This window comes from Camponotus floridanus, unplaced genomic scaffold (assembly GCF_003227725.1).
Source record: "Camponotus floridanus strain SB8 unplaced genomic scaffold, Cflo_v7.5 scaffold104, whole genome shotgun sequence".
Taxonomy (NCBI): Eukaryota; Metazoa; Arthropoda; class Insecta; order Hymenoptera; family Formicidae; genus Camponotus; species Camponotus floridanus.
Window position 1 is genome coordinate 389278 of NW_020229220.1, and position 27008 is coordinate 416285.

Genomic DNA, 27008 nt, shown 5'->3' on the forward strand with positions numbered 1-27008 from the left:
TTTTTATGTGATCGATGATATTAATAATAAAATAATCGTCACTTCATGACTGAAAAATGACGTCAAAATAATGTTATATCAAAACGTCAATATAAAGTCATGTAACAAATCAGTCATTTTGATGACATATGACCAAAAATGACCAGTTTGGAACGTCAAAATGTGCTTGCTACCTAGTAGTTACCGTTATCGTTATTTCAAAACGATTCGTTTTTTTTCTCGTTATTTTTAATGTTAAAACAAGATAGGATTAAATAAAAAATTTACTTTGGTAATATTTTTTTATTAAAATATTAATAAAAGCAACAAATTTTTTATTTACTAAATAATTATTTATAAAATAGTAAACGGTCAGAACTCTGCGTAAAAATATTTCTAAAGGATAGAACTTTTATAGAACTGTCCAAAATTGCCGTTAAAACTGGGGAAAATCATCAGCATGACACATTTTCACTAAGTGTCGTACTGGTCAAGAACACTAAAAATTCATAAAAAATTATTAATTTTTGGAATATCGATCTGAAATTGCATATATAGGTTATAGCAAAACTCGGGAAACTCGGGGAACTCTTAATAAAAGTAAGAATATTCAACACGGTTTGGTTCTTTAGGGGAAAGTGTGCTAGATTTGCGAAGTTAGCACGACATTTTTTCGATTTTTTAACATAAGGAATGCGAAACTTTTTTTAATTTTTATCAGGTACTATAGAACTATTAAAAGTGCTATCAGAACTCAGTATTTTTTTGAAATTCGTAGATTGTCGTGTCAGCTTCGCAGACACTTCTCAGAGTAATAAATTTCATCTGAAGTATTATTGAATTTTATATGAATGTCGGTCGATGACTAAAAATTGAATATGACATAAATACGATGTCATAAGTATTTTCAAAATATGAAAAGTAACGGTAAATGTAATTGTTCAATTCGTTATCGTTACTAAAAAAAAATGTTATTACGTTATTGTTACAATTACAGAAAAAAATGTAACGCCGTTACTAGTCCGTTACCAAAAAAAAGTAACTATAACGGTAACGTTAGAAGTAACGCGTTACTTCCCCCTGTTAAATACATTATTACGAAAAAGGCGTCAAAATATGGTACGTTTTATGACGTCAAAATGCGGCACATGTTATGACGTTAAGAATCTGTGACATTAGACCATCACTTTTACGTCATAAAAACGTCAATTCATGACGTCGAGAATAGTCAGTGAATGATTTGAAACGTCAAAATGACGTGTGCTTGCTATCTGGACAGATACAAGACAACAATCCAAATTGGAAAATTCGGAGCTACTATTTTATTTAAATTTTTTTGTTTTTACACGGATATTAAAATTAGTTAATCAAATCCTCTCTATAGTCTGTCTCTCTACAGACGGATCATTTCGCTGTTCTTCGATCCCGTCTGTCCTATCTTTTTTATTTTTTGCTATAGGTATTGAGTAGCTAATTTTAATATCATATAAAAACGGAAGCAAAGCTTAGAAAAAGGGGTTCAAGATTTGAATTGTTTTATATCTAATGGTGTACTACATGTATGTTTTTTCAGTTACATCTTGTATATTTTTTTCTTGAATTATATTACGTAGTATAAATGTGCGCGCTATATAATGTTTTAATATAACTATATTATCAATAAGAGAATATGTATGCTGGTTTATTAGAAAATTGAAGATATTATGAATATCCAAAAGTGAAGGTATATATAGTATTTATTTTCTTTGAAAAAAAATAAAACAAAAATATTAATATAAATATTTATATGGAATAGTAATATAAAATATTTTATATGAAATTTTTATATAAAATATTTATATTTATATATAATATTTATATGAAATTTAAATATAAATACAATAATAAAAAACATTTTCTGTCTAGCTAAACTAAAATAAAAAATAAACTAAAATAAATATTAAGTACACATACTAAGGTACCACATACTAAAAGCTAGAAACTAAATATTATATACTCATTGCAATTATTGTCAGAGTATTAATTTTGAAACATTTTTTGAAACAAACTTCATAAAACATCTTACGCATTGCATATTTAGTTAATTATAAATTGAAAAGAATTTAACTAATATAAACTAATTTAACTAATATAAACTAATTTAACTAATATAAACTATAATTTTTATAACTTTACTTCAACATTTTTTGATGTTAATTCAATCTTATATTATATATAAATTGATAAAGAATTCGGCTCTATGTATTTAATAACATGATAATTAAGAAACGAGCGATTAAGAGCCAAACACAGATGGTAATGCGTAAATTTCATAAACATTAATTGTTTGCGAAAATTTTAAACGTGCACAAGGCATTTATACATATATTTTACTTGGTGTATACAGAGTGTCCCAAAAGTCCCGGACCAATCGAATATTTCATAAACTATGCACTTTAAAAAGAAATGTTTCAGACAAAAGTTGTATGAAAGGCTTGAAGGGGGCCATCAGATAGTGGCAATGATTTGACCTTGGAGAGTCATTTGAAGGTGACGTAACCTTCAATTTCTTAAATGGAACTCCTTATTTTTATTACATATTCGTGTAGCTTATCTCGAGAGCTTTTCAAAACACAAAAAAAAAATATTTCTGCATTGAGTACTTTTCGAGTTATGAGGCTTGAAATCATTTCTTAATTTTGCGTCCGAGACTTTTGGGACACTCTGTATACCAAGATATAGATTCTCATGTTTTGAGAATTCTATAAAACCTCTCTTTACCCTCTTGAAGAGATGTAGACAAGAAAAATATCTTATATTATATCTTATCAACTATATATTCCTGACTGGATTATATGCAAAATTTTAAATTTTACTATATAATTTTGCCATATAATTTTTACTATTTATAAATTTGTGTCCTATTTAATATTGATAATAATAAAAAAATTGCAATCTAGATAATCTCAGATATTACAAAAATAAACGAATATTATATAAGAATTGATCTTTAATTTGCCTCAACGAATGTTCAAAGCAGCATTAAACTAATGATACTAAATACTTTATTTTATCGTAATTGAAGATTTAAGGAATCACAGTGTTAGAACAATTATTTGTATAACTGATTTTTTTCTATATATTTTCTATATATATTCATTAATCATGAGAATAATGAATGAGAATAATATAGATAGATTCATGTATATATGTATATCATTGAATTGGTCATTTCTAGCAATCCTACTTTGTTTAATTTTTTTTATCAAAATATGTATTCTAAAATAACTTTATTTTTTAAATCTTGAATATCCTGTAACTAACAAATATGTTATTTGGAATATTGATATATATGAAATATTTTTCAAAAAATTATCTCAAGATTTATTTTCCGAAATTTTACGCTCATTTTAGGAACATCCTAGGTACATATATATTCTGAATTAGTTGCTGTCGTTGCTAGATGCAAATGATGCGTGACACATCGCACGCGCGTGCCATATCGTTCTTAAAGCGCAGAATCGTAGAGAACGAGGCGTCAGTCGGCTGAACGGATAGTCGGTCAGTCAGCGAAGGAACACGAGAAACGATATTGCGTTGCTAAATATAATATAGTAAGGCACGCGGTTTCACTACCTACGGATATAACGGGCAGTATAATGGCGATAGCAATGATAATCGTTTGAGACATTCACATTGAACTCGTCGCCTTTATCAACGATAATCATTCATACGAATGTTATTATTGTGTCTCTTGTGAAAAGACTATGAAAAACGAGGTGATTAATTTGTTACGAAGAGCATATATAAATAAGGTATCTAATAATAAGTAAGATATCTAACAATATAATATAAGCTCGTAGAGTTGTGGGATTATTTTTGAAGCTTCTTCGCCAGGCTCAATCGATCGCGTAACATACAACATAACAGTCATATAACATCTACCAAAACGTAGGTACGAATTTTAAGATTTTTTAAAAATAAGATATATATATATATATATATATATAAATATATATATATATATGTATGTATATTTTTATACTATATATAAATGTGTATGTGCATATGTGTATATATATATAAAATATATATAATATAGAGAGGGGGGAGGGAGGGAGGGGGGAGAGAGAGAGAGAGAGAGAGAGAGAGAGAGAGAGAGAGAGAGAGAGAGAGAGAGAGAGAGAGAGAGAGAGAGAGAGAGAGAGAGAGAGAGAGGCCTTATTTGTTAAAGACGTTTTGTTTAAAAAATAAATAAATATTATATTAGCGTTATCTTGAACTGTAATTATACGAAAATTCTTATTATGTTTTACATTTCAGCTTTAAAAATAAAGTTTTAAGATTGAAAAAATATTGGTTCACAATTAATAATTATAATTGATTGTTTATGAATTTTGATAATTACTAGATTAAGAAAAATTTAATAAGCAATTTTATAATCTTAATATACATTTTTTAATTTTTTAACATAATTTTTTATTCTTTTTGTTTTTTTATAGTTCATATGTATTTAAATAAAAAATATTAATATTTAAAGATATTGAAAAAATAAAATATCTGCAAATTGATTAATTAATTTAATAAAACTAATCGGAATATCAAGGTTATCTTTATTTTTTTTAATGGCATGCTATACTTTTTTATCCTTAGTTCGATAGCGTATTTTGAGACGATTTCAATGATCTATAATTAAAGGTCATTCAAATGATATTCAGAAGAGTCTCGGATAAATAATGATTGTTAATAGAGATCCTCATAAGAGATGCTGAAAGTGACGTCCGTTTATATCTATGCAGTGCTGCAATCGTTTAATTCCTGAAACACGTACACTTCTCAATACTTCTTTTTTATGAGAAATACTAAAAAACATCGTGTACGAGGAAAGACCGATCAAGCCGGAAAATATGTAGCAACGAATTATGCAGCTTGTGCGAAAATCGGTTCGAAAGTATTGAGAAGTATATGTGTTTCAGGAATTAAACGATTGCAGCACTGCATCGATGCAAACGAACGTCACTTCCAGCACTTATGAGGTAACAATCATTATTTATCCGAAACTCATTCAAATATCAATTGAATGACCTTTAATTATAGGTCATTGAAATTGCCTCAAAAGACGCTATCGAATTAAGGATAAAAAAGTATAACATGCCATTAAAAAAAAAATGACCTTGATATCTCCGAAGCGCCTCCATCTGGACAAACATACTTATCGCCATATGATAGCCCCCCCTCATACCGTACAATTTTGGTTTCAAACAGTTTCTTCTACACCTTATAGATTCGAAGATATTTAGGGTGGTAATAGTTATTGCCCCACTCTGTATATGTATATATACAAATGTACATGTGTGTGTGTGTGTGTGTGTGTGTGTGTGTGTGTGTGTGTGTGTGTGTGTGTATGTGTGTGTGTGTACTTGAATTACATTTTGATAGTGACTTTTATATTTTTGACTCACTTATTTTTTTTAGATCTTTTTATTTTAATTTAATGTTTACTTGTTTACCAAGGAAGATCCATACAGAATCAAAACATTTAGTTAGTTGTATGTTTCCTAAGACAAATTTTATTAATTATCATGCATCTCCTACTGCATGCAGTCCTTATCTTTTTTTATAATTTATTGAATTAGATTTCTTAGACAAATTTAGATATTATAGTTATATATTCCTAAATTTTATTTTTAAACACTTTATTTATAGACTTTATTTAAAAAAAATTTTTTTCTTAATTTATACTTATGCTGTTTTAATTTTAATAATTTATACTTAATTTATATTTAGGCTGTTTTAATTTTAATAATTCTTTTTGCTATGTGTTTTATTGATATTATTAATAATATATAAACAATTATAATATTGATAAACAATTATAATTTCTTAGAAATTATAATAACAATGTCTTACAAAAAATTTCGTTCAAAACATTACATTATTTTGAAAATATTCTTTTAAACGAAAGATAATTTGTAAATAAAAAATAAGTTAAAATAATATAAATAAAAATTTTTTCAAAAAAAAGATGAAAAGAAGCATTAAATTCACGTCTGTTCAAAATATTTATATGTATAATGTATTTAACCATTTAATAAATTTTTATAAGAAATATTATTTTAACATATTGTTATGCCCGCGAAACGATATATATCGAACACGCACGATACCGATTGGCACTCGTAGACCGCGTTAAATAACAACACATTTTTTAAAACAATATGGAACATAATGAGAATACAGAATATACTCAAACAATGGATAATAACGTGAAACACGATAACGATTCATAAACGCGTCCTATCTTTTAACTTTCCGACAGTCATTGTTAATAACATCTTGACAACGCACGCGGAGACGATCTTCTTTCGTCGGTGTACTTTCCGCCGATGGGATACAACGGGTGGCAAATACATCCTCAGGGATGGGATACTGGGACGCAACAATATATTTTATTAGTTAAAGGACTCCGCACATTTTATAAGAATGGCTTTGGTTAGCTGAAATTGGCTGAAATTAAAATATGTTGTAGTTTAGGTGGTGCTGAAATTGAAATATGCTGCAGTTTAGGTGGCGCTGATCAAAAATTTCCTTAAACTTCAATATCACCCATTTAAAAATAAAAAATCATATCTTTTATACTTTTGATTTTTGAACTTTTTGTCCAAGAAAACTTTTAATCAGCACTATCTAAACTATAACATATTTCAATTTTAGCCAATTTAACCGAAGCCAATTTTTTCATATAAAATGTGCGAGGTCCTTCTTATTGTTTTTCCTATAAAAATTATATTAGTAGAGTGCATTAATTAAGAATAAAAATTATGCATTGAATATAGAATTTAAAAAAAGTTAATTGTTTTATTATTATATTTATTATTATTATTATTATTATTATTATTATTATTATTATTATTATTATTATTATTATTATTATATTATTATTATATTATATTATTATTATATTTAATATTAAAATTGTGTTTTATTTAAAAAAGTATAATTCTAGACTGTAAACATGATCATTTTGTCATAATTTGATGTCACAATGACTTCAAAATGACTTCAAAATGACACTATTTCTGCTATCTGGAGTATATATATGTATAGCAGAAATAGTGTCATTTTGAAGTCATTTTGAATATATTTATTTATTTATTTATTTTAATATAATTATAAAATTATAATAAGATATTTTCTAATGAAAAACTTATCAAAGTGTAATGTGTTAATAAATATGATTTAATTAAAGTAATTAAAGTAATTAAAGTAATTGAAAGTAATTAGAAGTAAGAGTTTTAATGCAAAAAAATTGTATGTAGAATTAACACATTTTAATTTTAATTTTAATATTTTAAAGTAAAGATGCAAGAAATAAAAATCTTGGTATAAGAGCCGAAGTGCGGGAAGTGATTGTAAAAATCTGATATATTAAAGTATACATATGCGTCATATGTACATATTGCGTCCGCGTATTGATATCGATAACTTGAACGCGCGAACATTCGTCACTTTATTATTCATACACTCGTAAATAAGAACACGCTTTTTCATAACTGCCTTTTACGATATGTCTTCGAGACAAATTCACTTATTTTTTTATTATCCGAAAGTCTGAAATTATATCATACAAAGAGGATAATTATTTGGACATGTCGTATGATTTACAAACGTACAACATCGATATTCACATCCTGGCCTACAAATTGACAATGGACTTATTAGTTGAATTTAATCATAAAAGCGTTTGCACATATAAGGATTTTAGTCGTAACCATAAGGTCGTAAGAAAAACTGACAAATCATAATCGAGTATTCTCCTCCTAGACAGCACAAAAAGGCCAAAAGATGTCTTAAAGATGTCTAAAGGACTTTAAAATGTCTTTAACCCAGACAGCACACAGATATCCATAAAATATTCTACAAATATCCTTGAAGGACATTGAAAATATCCATAAAATGTCCGTTTTATGTCCCTCAAATATACACTGGATATCCATAGCACATTCAACTATGAAATTGGTGGTCATAATTTAATCCCTGACGTGTCCAAAAGACATCCGATGGATGACTAATGGACATAAATTAGCAACAACAGATACACAAAACGGACTTTATATGGACGTAATAAGGAGATGAAAAAGCGATTACATACAAAATTTGAATGTACATATTAAAAAGATGAAATATATATTTTTTTAAGCAATACATTTATTAAAGAAAATTTATATCACATACAGGGTGATTCATTTTAATCGCCCCAGGCGGATATTTCAAATGCTGTTGAGTTTAGAGAAAAATGTTTCAGACAAAAGTTGTATGGTTTCAAGGGGGACATAAGATGGTACCATTGGTTTGACCTTGAAGAATTATTTGAAGGTCACATGAAGGTCACCTTCAATTTCTTAAATGGAACCTACATTTTCTCTTTACATATTCTTGTAGCTTATCTCGAGAGCTTTCCAAAACACTATAATTAAGTACCTTTTCGTTAAGTACTTTTTGAGTTATAAGGCTTGAAATCATTTCTTAATTTTACATAAATCATAAAATATCTAGTAAAATATACATTTTTCGATTATCTTACCTTAATACTTTTATGTACAAAATAATGAGAGGAATCAATTGGTGTAAAGAAAACACATAGTTGTTTCTAAGAAAAAATATGTAATTTGCAATTAACAATTACATATTTTTTCTTAAAAACAACTGTATGTTTTCTTTACTCCAATTGATTCCTCTCATTATTTTGTACATAAAAGTATTAAGGTAAGATAATCGAAAAATGTATATTTTACTAGATATTTTATGATTTATGTAAAATTAAGAAATGATTTCAAGCCTTATAACTCAAAAAGTACTTAACGAAAAGGTACTTAATTATAGTGTTTTGGAAAGCTCTCGAGATAAGCTACAAGAATATGTAAAGAGAAAATGTAGGTTCCATTTAAGAAATTGAAGGTGACCTTCATGTGACCTTCAAATAATTCTTCAAGGTCAAACCAATGGTACCATCTTATGTCCCCCTTGAAACCATACAACTTTTGTCTGAAACATTTTTCTCTAAACTCAACAGCATTTGAAATATCCGCCTGGGGCGATTAAAATGAATGTATACATTAATGCAATATCACATATTATTTAAATGTTACTTTTTTTGCACAAAACGATTATAAAACAGATAATTTAAAAAAAAAAGTGTATTATATGTGAAAAAAGAACAACCTTTATGATCTAAACATATCATAATTTTTAAACAAAACATATATATTTCAATCCCTAAATAATAATATAATTTATCTATTTCATGTAAAATTTTACATAAAAATTTTATATAAAAATTTTATTTATAATTTATACTTGCATATTGCACTTTACATCTTAAATAGATAATGAAAAATTATTTTCGTTTATTCGCCGAACATTTACTTGTCCGACTTATAAAATCAATTTAATATCTGAAACCCGTGCTTTTAGATCAGAAATTAAATTGAACAATACATTTTTAATTTTATTTGTTACCTTTTGCAAACTTTATATAATTCTCATAACTGAAACTTAAATACGAGAAAGATAGCGCATCGCGTAGCGGTAAACGAACGAATTAATACATGCTTGCGTGCTCGCGAGAAACTTTGACCTCCAAGACATCTTGTGGACGTCCAAATATTGACCAAATAGATGTCTTAAATCGGATCGTCGATGGACATTTATTTTATGTCCATGGACGTGCGGACGTCAAATGGACATAAAATGAATGTTCATAGAATGTCCTATGCTGTCTGGGAAGTAGTCTTTTAGACGTCTTTTGGACATGTGTGCTGTCTGGGCTTACGAATAAGAATAATCAACTGTGATTGGTCAGTTTTTTATGATCTTACGATTATGATTAAAAATTTGTAACATGCAAAGGTCTTAAGTGAATGTAGATCATCGTAAGTGCAAATCCAATTTTACACTACATATTTATTTAAATTTACATCTATTTATTATTTGATTTACGAATGATCTACATAATTTAACTATGATTGTTTTTGTTTTTAATTTCGAGCATTAAAATTTGTTTATGTATAATATTTATGCTTATGTATAATATTTATTGCTAGAGATCCTTATTGTATTATATTTTGTGTTGTTTTCATCATTTCTAACCGTTGATCGAATATCGATTTCAATATTTTTGCGTTAAAGATGAACTAAAGAAAGATCCGAAACTTATAAGTCTGTTAACTTATAATTTATCAATAAAAAAATTTTTTTTTGCGTATGAATTATCGTGTGTGACTCTTATAGCCTGTTATTATAGTTTTTAGTTTAATATTTTTTAATTTGATATTTAAGAGATTTTATATCGAGAATTAATATAATGATTAATATAAATTAATGTTGATTCCCTTATTAAATATCTCCAGTCAGCACTAAGTCATCTACAAGATAATTAAAAAACAATATATTTTCTTTAAAGATATCTTTTAGTACGTAGTCAACGTACAGTATATATATATATATATATATATATATATATATATATATATATATATTGAATATACATTGAATGTATAGAATATATTCAATGAAACAATGACTAACAACCGGCATATTTGATTAAAAGTCATTTTAATTTGACTATTTATAACCTAATTTAAAACATTTTTTATCATTTTAATTATATATATTGAGACATTAGAATCCAATAAATAATTATATTAATATTAGTTAAATATAATAAAATTGAATATTATAAATAATATAATATAAAATTGAATATTACAAATAATATTGCATATTATTAGTAGATTTTAATTTCATATTTTCGTATGTTTATACAATTTCTATCTGAATAAGTAAAAATCGAACACTTATCTATCCGATTTTCCAAAAATCAGCTTATTATTTGAATACATATGGAGATTTACATTAGAAATTAAATAAAAATTAATTACAATCTTATTAGCCGCAATTTTGCAGATTTTAACTTTTTATATATTTTAAATTTAAAATTTTTATATAATTCTCATGATGAGGAAAAAAAATTTATATAGTAAATTTATATAGTTCTGATGATAAAAATTTAATTATGATATATATAACGCGTACAACGCGTCGCATAGCGATAAACAAATATACATTTTTGTTCAGCCAAAAAGACATTTTGTTCATTTTGTTAAAAGAAAAACATTTATAAAAAGATGACGAAGATGACGAAGATGACGTTTTTTTAAATTTAGGTTGTCTTTTCAGTAAAACAAAAAATTATACATTTTATTTCTATACATTTTTTAGACATTTTTTCGCTTTACCGAAAAGACAATCTGAAAAAAGATCTTTTCACTTTGTGTTGTCTAGAAAGATTTCTGGGAATAGAAGTCTAAAAGTGCTTTTTTTCTACGAATTTCATATTAAATGAGATCATATTCAATGCGCAAAAAATCTTTCTGAGAATAACACTATACCGTTCTGGATTTTTTATCGGAATAGTTCCGTTTATAAGGCATAAAACGAAAATATAGATATCTTTCTGATACAATCGAGACTCAAACAATCGAATAAATCTATTAAAAACGATTCAGCCGTTATTGAGAATTAAAATCTAAGATATTTACAACTAGGCGGTTTGCAAATAAATACACAGTCCATTTTTCTCTATTGTTGTACGTATGATTTGGCGCAAGATGATACTGTATCTGATTTTTTAAATTGTTTAACATTAATTTAAAATCGCTTGCTCATGTGCCTTGGTTTTCAATTTTACGACTATAGACACACACACACACGCGCGCGCGCGTGCGTGCGTGCGTGTATATGTATACAGGATGGGGACAGTCAGAATTTCGAAATATCTCGAAAAATATAAGTTTTATAGAAAATTGTTTTAGATAATAGTTGTTGATAATAGTTGTTTTAGATAATAGTTGAAAGTTACTTAATGAAAAAATGTTGAATTATAGTGTTTTGGAAAGCTCTCGACCTCAGCTATAAGAATATGTAATAAAAAATAGGGCTTGCCTTTTATTTAAGATTTTGATGGTGACCTTGACCGCGCTTTTCCAGATTATTTCAAGGTCAAATACTATCAGCTAATAGATTTTTTAAAGCCATTTTTTATGTCTAAATTTTTTCAAAAAAATTAATATTTTCTGAGATATTTAGCCGTTTCGGAACTTTTGCCCTATCCTGTATGTACTCGTATATGAGAGGAAAGATGTATGTTGTGTACAGTTTTATATGTATTATACAAACTCATGCGCTTCTTTAAAAAAATTTAAAAATTATACGAATATATACACAAATATAATATTTGTGTAACAGATATGAGTGTCCAGAAGTCTGAAGATCTCTTAACAGTAGTTATATCAACTGAACTTTCACCGTCTCCGAATTCACAAGAATTATTTATAAATCAAGAGCAACAGGTATGTTTATTAATCTTTTATGTGTCTTATGTTTATTTATCTGAACTTTTACAACTAATATAATTTGTATATGATGATGATGGTACAAATTTTTCGATAAATTTAGAAATTATTTTTTCTTGATAAAAGTTTGATTTAATTCTTTATTAATTTGATATAATTATCATAGGCGTTTCACGTTAAATATACATAATATTTAAAAAAATGAAATAATAAAGTATTCAATAAAATGCAATAATAATTGCATGTATAAGACATTGATACAAAAGATGTGTTCAATGATTTATAAAAATTATAGAATATTATAGAGAAAAATAAATGGCAAATTTTATAAATTTTTTGCACCAAGTATTATATGTATTTATTTTTAAGGATGAAGAAGCATCTGATTGTCCTTTATTAACACCTAGTCCACCACCTATCCAAACGGATAAAACTCCACAGTTGACGCCAATATTCAATGTTCTGGAAGGTGCTTCTTTAGAGATGATATCCACACCAACGCTTGAGAATATTAATACGGAAGATGGACTTAACTTCATGAATATAGTGAATAGTTCGAGTAAACCTTTAAATGATGGTATGTTTTTTCAACTATTTTAATGTATGCACATTCTCTTTTTCTTAACATATTTATCTCATTGTCAGAATCTACAATACTGTTACTTATATATATATTTATCATACACTATTTATACATATGCTTCTTCTTATTTTTCTCATTCCTTTATATTTTTCTTTTTTATTATCTTGAGGAAAAACCATATATATTGTTAATTAGTGTAGTTAAATTATAAAATTTGAAGAAATTTGGGAAAAATTGACCATTTTATATAATCACATGTAAAATTAATATAAGAGTACATTTTTCTTCATATTCCACATTTTAAAAAAAAAGTACAAAAATTAATTTTTAATTATTCTTATTATTTTTTTACAAATACAAACATTATATAAGATGTGCAAGAGAAAGAAAACATATGAATATATTTTATAATTATATATATATGAAGAGAGAGCATTCGAGGAAAAAATCTATATATAATCAAATATGTATATATATATACAGAGATAAAGATTAGATTTGGTAAAGAATGGACCAACGCTCGTAAGCAAATAGAGTGTAATAAAACTGTACAGAAAATTCCTTCTATCTTGTAATTTTCACAGTAATTATTGAAATATTAAAAAGAATTGACAAATGAGCGTGTGTTTCACGTAACTAGATCATGTGATGTGTGCTCTAGACGTACTAATAGCGAATATTGCGCGGCAACGAAAAGATAAAAAATACATAGCTGCTCGTTGCAAATTCATATTTTTTCTTAAGAGCAATTATGTTTTTTCTTTATACTAATTGATTCTCCTCATTATTTTATACATAAAATATTCAAGAAAAATAATTGAAAAATGAATATTTCATAGTTTATGTAAAGTTATGTCATTATAGTATAAAGTATAAAATCATAAAGTATAAAAGTATAAGCATAAGTCATAAAGTATAAAATATTTTATAAACTATTCAATTTTTGACTATTCTATTTTTATATGTCAAATATTGCGAGGAACTGATTTATATAAAAAATTAGGATATATATATGGATTATATTCATTTAAAAAAAATTAGATTGATCTTCACATAACCTTAGTATCTACATTTAAGATCAAATTATATTATAATTTCCCTATCTTTTTTCGAGCCAATTTGATCTAAAATCTTTTTTTACATTTTTCATATTTTTCATATTTTTCCAGATAATCGATTTCGATATCATTTAAAATAAAATTATATATATATATATATATATATATATATATATATATATATATACACTACTCAAAAAAAAAATAAGGAATACTTTTTGAACCCTAAAAATTGGGCTATTTTCAAACCGCTAAAACTCGTTGAAAATCATCGTAGACAAAAAATTAAAAAAGTATTTTAAAGTTTGAAGTTTTAACTTTAACATATAGTTGGTGGTTTAAAAAAATTTTTTTATCTTTCTTATTCTGCGCTTTAAAAAAAAACACACTGTTTAGTTCTTCAAAATTATGTTTTAAAATTTTGTTTAAAATTATGCTTTTTAAATTTATATTTTTAACACGCTGAAATTTGTTAAAAAAAATTTTCTCGATAAATTCAACTTAAATTCCACAGATTACAACATTTTGCCTACAAAACGCTTTTCTTAAAATTTTCCTACGATTTTTTTTTGACCGAGTTATACGATTTTGAAAATAAACCAGTACTTTTTAGATATGATGTCGATAGTCGGCAAAAAATCATCATAAACAAAAAATAAAAAAAGCATTTTTAAGCTTGAAATTTTAACTTTAACGTGCTATCATTAGTTTTTTCAAGTTTTTTATCTTCCTTGTTCTGTGCTTTAAAAAAGAACAGTATTTTATTCCTTAAAATTATGTATTTTTGACACTCTGCAATTCGCTAAAAAACTTTTCTCGAAAACATTCACCTTAAATTACATAAATTACAACATTTTGCCTACGCAACGCTTTTTTTAAAATTTTCTTACGATTTTTTTTTTGATCGAGTTACATGACTTTGAAACCAATCTCCACGATTTTCACAATAATGAATTAAAGAAGAAAGATTAATTAAAAAGATCGATCATTTCCTGTGAATACATATATATAATAAGGATATATTGCTAGTCCCCATAAGTGGAGAGATAATTGATAAAGTGAGACAGAAGAAATTGGCCGTTGTGTACAGACGATACTATTGTGGATATAAAAAAGTAGGATAACAAGATGAATTGAAAATTGATGCATGAGCATCGTAAAGTTTTCAGTCAAACAAAGAAAGAATCGTTTGCATCGTGATATTTTCGGCCTTCTCTCGAGTTCAACATATTTATTACGTATATATACGAATATTAGCGCGCACTGAAAAAAAACAGCTCGTTTTCACGTTGTTACTAAATACGTTAGTGCTTGAGAAACGTTATATCCAATTTATACGTAGTTGTTATTTGTTAGAGTGCTCCTCCCAACGCTTTATCATGTGCCTAGTAACAGTAGAAAATCTTTCTCCGCCATGCGCTAATACTCATGTAAATGGTATCCCCAAAAACTTACCTTTTTAAAAAAAGGTAAAAAAAGGGCGCCAAGTTCATGCACTAATTGTATCCAACTGTCATATTGTCTACAAAAATAGTGATATAAAAAAATTGCGCCAACTAAGAATAAAAATTTGTACAAGATAAATAGAAGTACAAGGAAGAAAACTTGTACAAGTTAAATAGAAATATTTTAATTGAAAACATTGTTATACAAAATAGTTGCTTTAATTTTCAAAAATAATAATATTAAAAAATTAAAAATTTATTTAAAAATTGGAAACTGAAAATTAATATAAAACAAGAAAGTAAAAAAATTTTAATTAAAAAAACTTATGTGTTGTGTACATGTGCGTTGATGACCATGATGATAAAGACGTTTCTTAATTGAAAATTTTCATATTTCGACTTTGCATTATGATATCTCCGTTTATAGATCACGCAGCGCAAAAATAAAGATACTTTCTTTATACAATTCAAACTCGCTCTATCGATTAAAGCTAGTAAGAATTCGATCCGTTCAGCCGTTATTGAAATCCGATAATTTGAGTTACTCTCAACTGTCGCGTATAGATACACGGAGTGCCGCGCAATGCTTCGCATGAACTTGGCGCGAGACACTACGTGTCTCTTGATTTTTTAAATTAATTTTTTCATGTTTTAAATTAAATTCTCTTAATTAAAATGTAAAAATTGTAAAGTGATAGAGAACTTTATTGTTTAAACTCCATTTAATCTACTCTTGTGCACATGAGATGTAATACGATTATTATTGGGCAACTTGTATATATTTGATTATATATAGATTTTTTCCCGAGTATTCTCTTTTTTTTTATTATTGGATTATATATATTTAGCTATGTTTTTTATAAACATTTACTTAATATTTATACAATTCAAATTATACTGTTAATATGCTTATAATTATATTCATTACATTAAAATGTACATATATCTTTATATATATGAAGAAATAAATAAGGGAATATGAATATATTTGAACAATCTACCATATGAGCATTATTATGAATAGTTTTCCAAAGGTTTTTGCCAAAGTACATTTATCACAAAGCTATTCACAAATAAAAGTCAATATAAAGTAAACTTCGAATGTAAATTGTTAATATGAAAAATTAATATTAAACATAATTTATATGAATATTTCATTAAAAAATTGAATATGAAACAATTTTTATGTCAATCTTAAAATTGACCTTGAAAGTAACTGTGATGAAATAATGAACTTCAGCAGAGGCACTTTTAGAAAAAACGTTTGATACAAAAATTTCTTTTCACGTACAATTATTTTTTCACGTACAATTAGAATCTGTAATAAAAAATTACCATGTTCACCTAAAAAAATTCAACTTCCGATCCAGATGGCGTATTTCTGATCGGAATCAAAAATTGAAAATATCATCATTTGATAGAGCGTACCCGATTTACTTAAAAATTGTTCGCGATTTTTGATAAAAGCCATTTATTTTATTTTAAAAGGTGTGTATGGGTGTGTGTGTATATATATATATATATATATATATATATATATATATATATATATGGGGGATCCCCGATCACCCATATACACCTTTTAAAATTAACACACACACACACACACACACACGCGCGCGCGCGTGTCTGTATGCATGTATATATTCTTAAAAAATATTCTAAAAAAATTAATATTGTATACACATTCATATTTTTGTGTCATTGAAACTTTTTTCTCTTTAGGTATATACTTATTAAATAGCAAATACATTTTTCAACTGAAGAATTTATATAATTGTTGTTATATAATGTCGATGCTTGTTTAGTAAAGTACTTTGATAGGATTCAATTTCAATTTAAGCGATGATTAATTCTGACGGTGACTACATGCGTCATTCAAGCTTTACATGCTCAGTGTTACAGTTGTTTAACTCAAAAGAATATAATATCCTACGTTTCATCTATTTCATATAAAATATTTTGCATTTTTCTTTTACTTTAAGATTATTGCATTCAAGCAGAACTATCTAAAATTTAGTCTTACAAAAAAAACAAGCAAATGTAAATATTTATATAAAAATAATTGAAAGTAGGAGAAAAAAATGTGAGATAGTTATTTTGATTTTCTACTTAAATATAGAGGATTATTTAATTTTCAATATTAATGTTCTATAGAATATTATATATATATATATATATATATATATATTACTCTTAATGTGATAATTAATTAAATTAGAAATTTATATTGGTGTGTATGTGTGTGTGTGTGTGCGTATACGTCTGCGTGTGTGTGTATATGTAATAAAATAAGATACCTTTCCATTTGTATTATACATATATGTAATTAAATGTTAAATTATATTTTGATTACTTTTTGGCAAAATGACAAGTTTCTTTAAAAAAATTTGTACTATCAATTTATATTATGTAGAAATATTTTTATAGTCTCTAATTATTAGTATAGTCTAATATTATTTTTAAAATCCAATTAAATAATTAATTATTCTTACTAAGTATTATGTTCAATATTATAGAACCGAGTTCACGTGATCCCATGGTGGAATCCACTAGCAGCGGTAGCAGTAGTGATACAAACGAACCCGTTTGCGCACAATTGTTAACACAATTAAATACTGCCTATCAACATCTTGCACCGGATGCTCAAGCTTTAGTAAGTATTACAAAAATAGAATTTGGTATTTTTCATAAATTTTTCGGTCTATAGATAACAAAAATTTGTAAAGAAAAAATTACAGGCCTGCGAATCAGTTAGTTAAAATAGCAGTGTAGGTGAATCTGATAGATTTGTTGATAGTAAAAACGAATTTGGCCACAGAATTTCCTCAGTACATCAGGTTTCCGAGTAACTTATAATTAAATAGTCCATAAATGGCAATTTTGACAAATTTCATGAATTTATTATAAAAAAACCTAATTTTTTGAAATATTTCTACCAATTGTATAGTATTAATCTTCACTTTTCAAAACCATTTTTGATTGCCGCTGCACGATTTTTTTCGCTGAAATGCAAGCATGAAGTTATAAAAAAATTTACGTTAAAGAAAATTTATTCATAGGCATCAATATGGCATATCTTAAAAGGATCCCATACATTTTATATGAAAAAAAGTGGCTTCGGTCAAATTGGCTGAAATTGAAATATGTTGTAGTGGTGTTGATCAAAAGATTCCTGAGACAAAAAGTCCAAAAATCAAAAGTATAAAAGATTGATGATTTAAAGTGGGTAGTATTGAAGTTTAAAAAACGTCTATTTTTGAATATATAGATTAAATTAATACATAAATGTTGAAAGAAAATATTTATATATAATGTGTGTCACTCTTCTACAATATTTAATAATTCCAAATTCTTTCTATTATATGTATATGCGTGCATGTGTATGTGTGCGCGCGCTGTACCTGATCTCTGTGTAATAGACACGTTTGACAAAAAGAGTTTAGAACTATTAAATATTAAAAAGAGTGAGACACATTATATATAAATATATTTTTCCAAATATTTATATATTAATTTAATCTCTGTATTCAAAAACAGACTTTTTTTTAAATTTCAATATCACCTACTTCAAATCATCGTATCTTTTATGCTTTTGATTTTTGGACTTTCTGCCTCATGAGACTTTTGATCAGCACTATCTAAACTACAACATATTTCAATTTCAACCAATTTGATCGAAGCCACTTTTTTATATAAAATATATGATGTCCTTTGAAAAGACTTACATATGTCAGATTCGAGTGTCTAAAAAAGAAAAATGTGAAAATATATCTAAAATATTATAAAATGGGAAAATATATCTAACACAGTTGTTATATATTTTGATAAATTTTTCTAAATTTTAACTTAATTTAAACTTTTTTATTGTGATTTTGTCCGCCATATTGGATCCGCCATTTTTAATTTAAAAAAATGGCATGCAACGTACAAAAATTTATGTTTTTATCCAAATTTTAATTCATGATAAAACAAAGAGGTAACACGATTGAATTGGAATGGCTTATTGGACTATGCATCAGTATATCACTATGCATGACCAATCATATAACTTTATAACTCAGCGAAAAAAATCATGTGTCAGCAATCGAAATTGGATTTGAAGGTGAATATTAATACTATACGATGCCATTGGTAAAAAAATTAGGTTCAAAAAATTAGATTCCCTCATAATAAATTCATAATTGCCAAAATAGAAATTTGGACTATTTAACCACACATTACTCAAAAATCTGATGTGCTGGAGAAATTTTGCAACTAGATTCGTTTTCAGCGTCAAAAAATCTATCAGATTCACCTATTCTGCTTTTTTAACTAACCAAACTTAAAATTTTGCAGACTTGTGTTATTTAGACAAGAGAATGTTGTTTTACATAAGGAGTAATAAAAATGATTAAAAAATGTATTATTATCTAAAAATTAGACAGTTCTATCTCCATTTTCTTATTTTTAATAAATAAATTAGAAAAATATTTATATTATTAATGTTTTAATTTCTAGAAGTAAATTAAAAATAAATAAAAAAATACAATTAAATAAAAAAATTATACTTTGCATTTTCGACATTTTTTATAGAATTATTCACTTGTTGATTGTAACAACACTATTTTATTTTATGTATATGTATATATGCCTGTTGTGCTTAACATATTAAATGTTTATTATTGCAAGATTCATGAATTTCGTCTCTGTTATTCACGGAAGCGAAGAATATATCAATGTTCTTTCATGCATTACATCTATTACATTCGCCTGGCACAGATGAGGAATACTTTATCAAATGTATCACTCGTGAACAATACCGTATTGTGATTGCATTTACAAAGCTACAATTGCAATATGTTTCTTCACACCTAATTAAATTGTTATCTTGAATATTGATTTGTCATTTCAGTTGCTTATATGCATATAATCTCAATATAAATAAAATATGACTAGGGTGACCATGTAAAACTAAGCAATTAAATCATAGATAAAAGTAAGACACATTAATTCTTGTTCTGTTAATATTAATTTTAAATAAATTATGATTACAAAGGGAAAGTGTAACTATTATTGCGAGTGTATATAGTCTAGAACAATAAAATTGAAACTTTTAATAAATATATAATAAATATATAATATAAATGACATATATATATATATATATATATATATATATATATATAAAAGATATATGTACATATATTTAATTTCTAAATTATGAAGTGTAAATATAAAAAAAATTAGAATAAAAATTTAAAGAAGAAGATCTACAAAGATCCTGAAGATTTTTCATGAAAAAACATAAAGAATTGGAATTTCTGGTCACCTTAGGATTGACTTCATCATCGCATTGTCACTCGCTTAGAACAGATACAGATATGTTTGCAGATCCGCCCTCTCTTTTGCCTTTTTCGATTTTATATGCTCTGCTGTCTCGCATTGTAATTGAAATGAATCCGATAAACGGGCAAGAGGATTCTGATTTCTCCTCAATGGTTTCATGGATGTGTATACTAATTCATCGCTTGCTGCTTGCTAACATCGCCATATGTACTCATGCTGTAACTGTTTAGTTTTACAACCAGGACAACGGTGGTAAGCCACCACTCGTTGGGATTCAATTGGTGGTGCCGAAGCCGCCCAAAGACTATCATTTTATGAAATGGAATTGGTCGCTGATACGGAAGACATGCTATTGGACACTGATGTCGATATTGATTGGATGCACTGCTCTTGTTGTTGGCATAATTGCTACAATGCCTAAGAAGTATGTATAAAATATATAAAATAAAATATATATATATTAAAATATATATATATATATATATATATATAAAATAAAAAAAAAAAAAAAATATATATATATATATATATATATATATATATATATAATATATATTTTAAAATCTACAATGTACTTGATTTAAGTATATACATTCAATTTTATGTATTAAATGTATTAAATAGATATGTATTAAATAGAGCTATAAAAATATATACTACAAATCAAAGTTATTTTGTTTAAAAAGATTTATATGAATTAATAAATAAAACAAAAGATTTTAATTAATTTTTTTAAATTGTTATCTATGACATTTTTATTTTTTTAAATGAAATAGTATCTATTTTATTACAATTTTGTAAGATATTTTTTGACAAATTCGATAATGTGTAATAAAATAAGATTTTTCAATAGCTGTTTATAAGATATTGCCACCTGTGTTGTTTCTGAATATAAGCGAAAAAATAAAGTAAGTTTAGAAAATAAACAAATTCTATTATTATTATTATTTAAACCAGCACTATTATTTAAAAAAGTAATTGAATATATGTATTTAAACAAAACGTATGATACACAGATTACATAATTACTAAATACTTAGTATATAAACTACATTATCTAAATATTTTAAATTATTTTTCATGAATTATAATTTTATTATTTATAATTTGTAGTTATAAATTGATTGCGCAGATCCTGCTTGATTTCTGCTGCCAATCTGTTATGATAATTCTGTACCAATCCTGCTCGATTTCTGGCTAGTGTCCTGCTATCAAATTATGTCTTTTATAACATGCCTTTTATTCTGTTAACATTCTGCTATTATTATCTAACATGGCAGGTTTTGCATACAATCTGCAGTCTTTTTGCTAACAATAATTTGTAGCAGGCATTTGGCAAAATCTGTTAGATCAAATTTGGCTGATTGTCATTGAGAAGATGACTAATAGATGGTATATGTCTTAAAAATCATCTTATAGGCTGACGACTAAAAGATAATTAATTTAAGACATTTTTTTAGTAGTTCTAATTATATTAAGGGTTAGAATCCTATAAATATTGTTATATTAATGCTTATTAATATACATATAAGTATAATAAGATTGAGTATTACAAATAATATTACGTATTATGGGTAGATTAATAATTTCATACTTTCACATGTTCATACAAACTCTATCTGAATGAGTAAAAATCGATCTTACCTATTCGATTTTCTAAAAAATCAGTTAACTATTTAAATTTCGTTTTTGTATATGGAGATTACATGAGAAATTAAACTAATAGAAATAATTATAACCTTATCAGCCGCATTTTGCAAGTTTTATATACATATAGTTCTCACGATTAAAATTTAAATATGAGATAAATAATTCACAACTTGTCGCATATAGCAATAAGCAAACCTTTTGTTGAATCAAAAAGACATTTTTAGTCATCTTTTTGTTTTACCATAAAAAGATGATGCAAAGATATCTTTTCCGTTTTTTCGGTAAAGCGAAAAATCTATTATGACATCTATTTAGACATCTTTTCGCTTTGTCAAAAAGACAATTAAAAAAAAAGACATCTTTTCGTCATCATCTTTTAGCTTTTTTTGCGCGGTGTCCGAAGTATTAATCCATGTGAAGTATATTTATTTCGTGTAATAGTTATATTTTACTGTACAAAAATTGTATTTTAAAAATAGAAATTTACTTATCGAGACTTAAACTAACAATATTGACGCTACGAATCTAACACGCTGTCAACATTCTTCGATCAAACTTTTTTGCTCATTTATTCATAAGTGTTTGGGATTTTTTAGTTTTGATCTATCTTGTAAATGTTTGAGAAACGCATCTTATCTCTTACCCAATATTACTTGACGTAAAAATCTATTGTTAACGAGTTTTGTTGAAATCGATTGGGACGTGAAGTCTCTTGTCTGTGTGTTTTAACGCGTGGAAGAAATGCAATGTACTCTTTCGCGGTTTATTCTTATGGAGGTTTTAATGTAGATAAACTTATAGATGAGATTTAAGAATCTGCATGGTTTAATTATCTGTTTAGGTAATTTTAAAAATATATGTGATTATATTTAAGTAGATAAAAAATAAATACACGGACTAATATCAGAAAAAATAGTATTTTATTTTTTCAATTAATACGTTTGGTGAAATAAAAAATAATATAATAAAATTATTGATATAATGAAAATCTAATGTGATAAGAAAATCACTATTTTTAACTATTTATTATAGATGTGATCCTCCGGTGGAATGGTGGCAAGGCAGCACTTTCTATGAGATATTCCCGGCGTCCTTTCAGGATACTGCATCATTCAGAACAACCAAAGGAGTTGGAATCGGCGATTTGCGTGGAATAATTATGCGGCTAGATTATTTAAAAGAACTTGGAGTGCGAACTATTCGATTGAATTCAATATTTCCAGCGTTAGATTATCCAGAATATTACTCAAAAATCAGTAATATAACAGACGTGAATGAAAACCTGGGAACACTAGAAGATTTTTCTGCTCTTGTGCGCGAGATTCAAAAGCGAAACATGAGTATAGTTTTGGATTTACCTTTATATCCGTTTGTAAAGAGCTTGAGCAATCAAGCGACGCCTATAGCGAAAGTAAATGGCACTGAATTGATTCGAGATAGGCGAGATGCCGCAAAGAATCGAATAATAATTCCCCAACTATCAATACTGTCTTCATCAGTCGAAACTATTCGTGATGTCTTATCATTCAGACCATCATCTTTAAAAAAGGCGAGAAGAGAAATATCCTCATCGAATCATTCAAATCAACAAAAAGATCCCATTAGTGAGGCTATCAAATTTTGGCAGTTGAAAGGAGTGAACGGTTTCTATCTACAGGGATTGGAACATTATGTTAATGAAGACACATTCGTGAGCAGTCTCATATATTGGAAGTCTCTTCTATATCCAAACAATATTTTTATTTGTCATATGAAAGTCCTAAAGAATATTTCCATAGCTACAAGGAATTCCATCCTATCCAGAATAAATTTACTTGATGTGACTCTTCATTTAACGAATAGTACAAAAGATATTAAGTCACAAATAGAACAAGTCACGAAGGGTATAGTCTTCGACAAACCTGCTTATCCATGGATACATTGGTCTGTAGGCGGTGTAGACACTAGTAGAGTAGCTTCTACTATAAATGTCAAGAATGCTAGCGTGGCAGCTTCTCTTCTTAGCATGATGCTACCTGGAACACCTAGTATATTTTATGGAGATGAGGTATGCATCGTGATTGAAGTGATTTAAAATTTAGACAATTTAGATCTACGTGTATTAAAAACTAGAAAAATCTACGTTTACATTAATATTTTGTTTTGTTTTTTATTTTATATTCACATTTCTAGCAGCATTACCAATTGAAAATGGTATATTATTGTATATTTTTTATATATATATCTAAAAAATACAGATATATAATTACAAGTACAAGATGCAATTTGATATTTCAATAAATATAATTTTTAAGGGATTTAATAGGAAGAAATCATTATAAGAAAAAATAATTGTATTATGTCCTTTATTTACTTAGATAGGAATCGAAGATTGTGAATGTCAGGATCACAAAGATTTGGTGCACGTGCATAATTTAGTTCCTATGTATTGGGAAAAGAAGGATAGTCCTGGTAGCAGTTTTTCATTCTCAGAAATCCCTACCTGGTTGCCAGAAGCTGGAAAACCTATGGAAACTAGTTTGACAGGCACTATTAAAGAAATGACAAGATTAAGAGCGGAAACTACACCAATTTATGTTAAATCAGTATTAAGAGAAGGTCAAATTAAGGCGAATTGTGATATTAGGTAAAGTTTTTTGTTAACATGAAACATTTAAAAAATTTTAACATTTTAAAATTGAGATTTTTCTTAAGTTAATATAATCTATAATGACTAGAGTGTACAATAACAATTTAATTCACTTGAGTAATATTCAGTAAACACTATTTGTTGCAATAATATAACAAGTATAACAAACAATAATAAAACAAGTAACAAGTAATATATGCAAGTTATATATAATGTATGATATAAAACTGTAATATATCATTATTTTGCAATATTATAACAGTAATGTAACAAAATATTATTGCAATATAATTGTATGTTATATGTGTGTATTTCTACGCTTGCTGCTACACGGTAAAATCAGACTTACATAATTATCTAAATTTTTATCAAATGGATATAACGAAACACAGATACTAATATATTACTTAAAATATATCTTTTTTTATCAGATTAATTTCGAATATAATACCAACAAAAATTTGAAATATTAAACAAATTTACATGAAATATTAAACAGATTATTTACAATTATTTAAAATTATTATTATATACTGTATATTAAGTAAAAAAAAATCTAAAAGAAAATCTAAAAAAAAATTTCTATATAATAAAATTCTGAATTTTATAAATTAAATATAAATAATTTATTTTATTTATTTATCAATATTATCAATATTCTGTATGATCAATATTTTATATGATACCTTTATACCAAATTTTTATATGATACCTTTTATATCAATTTTATATGATACCTTTCATACCAATTTTTTATATAGAATATAACTATGATATAACAATAATATAACATACATATTACATTTATAAGGAAATTATACATTTATAGGAAATTATACAATTAATAAGTAACATGCCGGTAGTATTCATGTATATTATTTGTAATATTCCGTTTGCATTGTTTTTATATAATATTAATATAATAGTGTTTACTGATATATGTTTTGTATGTGACTAGATATAATATTTTCGTTATTTTAATTGTGCAGATTTTATATTTTTCTCAGATTGCAGATTTCTTAGCTTGTTTCATATTGCTGACAAAAATATGTATGTATAGTTTAACTTGATGTAATTTTATTTAGATATGTTGAAGATGAAATGATCGTGATTGAGCGATGGTATCCACGAAGAAATTCCTATGTATTTGTCGCAAATTTTGGTAACGAGACGCGCATGAAGGACTTATCATTTCTCTATTATGGTGGCCATGTTGTGGTAGGACCAGCTTACAGACTAAGTCGAGATGTGTACTTTAAAGAACTTATTGTCCCACCTGGAGAAGCATTTGTTATAAAATTGGATAAATGAGAAAATGTGTTTTAATTAAGAAATACTGTTTACTAATGTGTTAGATTAAATTTTATTTTATTATGTAAAATGATTATTATGTATTGTATATTATTAAAAAAAAGAATACTTATCCTTTGTTACAATGAAATTTTCTACAAAAATTTCTATAAATTTTTTTTCTACAAGAGATTTCAAGATAAATTAATTATATATTATATTATAATTGAAAGAGTGAAGTATGAATCATTATTTAGAGAAATAAAAATAACAGGATGTTTTATTTTATTGTTTTTATTATTTTCTTAAAAGAACTGTCCCGAATTGAATGAATACTGATGATTTATATATTTATATGTATAGAGGGTATACTGAAAACATTAAGAAAACAAACATGTTAGCTCCTAAACTTGTCTGCATCTGCATGTAGAATGTATGGGGGTTAGAAAATCAGATTCAGTAAAAAATCGGATCAGCGGAGATGTCAAACGTAATAAATATATATGTTATACACTGATAGCGTTATGGGTTTGGATATCGAGTGTATCCTAAATACCATATTATCATTGCAATGAACACAGCATCCTACAGTACGGGCGCTATTTTTGCAGTAATGCGTTCGAATTGAATCCTATCCTTCGCCGTTTTTTTCTG

At 26.4% G+C, this 27008-nt stretch overlaps 1 protein-coding gene across 7 annotated transcripts; it reads left to right on the plus strand.

Annotated features, from left to right (window-relative positions):
- The first annotated feature begins 3493 nt into the window (after nt 1-3493).
- On the plus strand, nt 3494-26414 carry LOC105254012 (neutral and basic amino acid transport protein rBAT). 7 transcript variants are annotated; one of them, XM_011262442.3, is made up of 9 exons: nt 3494-3737; nt 3815-3913; nt 12265-12368; nt 12741-12948; nt 17977-18113; nt 21028-21209; nt 23468-24482; nt 24793-25061; nt 26150-26414. In XM_011262442.3, the coding sequence occupies exons 3-9, from the start codon at nt 12267-12269 to the stop codon at nt 26373-26375; spliced, it is 2139 nt and encodes a 712-aa protein (XP_011260744.2). In that variant the 5' UTR covers nt 3494-3737; nt 3815-3913; nt 12265-12266; the 3' UTR covers nt 26376-26414. The 7 variants fall into 7 exon arrangements, with proteins under 7 accessions (XP_011260744.2, XP_011260739.2, XP_011260742.2 ...); XM_011262437.3 differs by having other exon boundaries at nt 21016-21209; nt 26150-26413; XM_011262440.3 differs by having other exon boundaries at nt 3815-3909; nt 21016-21209; nt 26150-26413.
- The last annotated feature ends 594 nt before the right edge of the window (nt 26415-27008 follow it).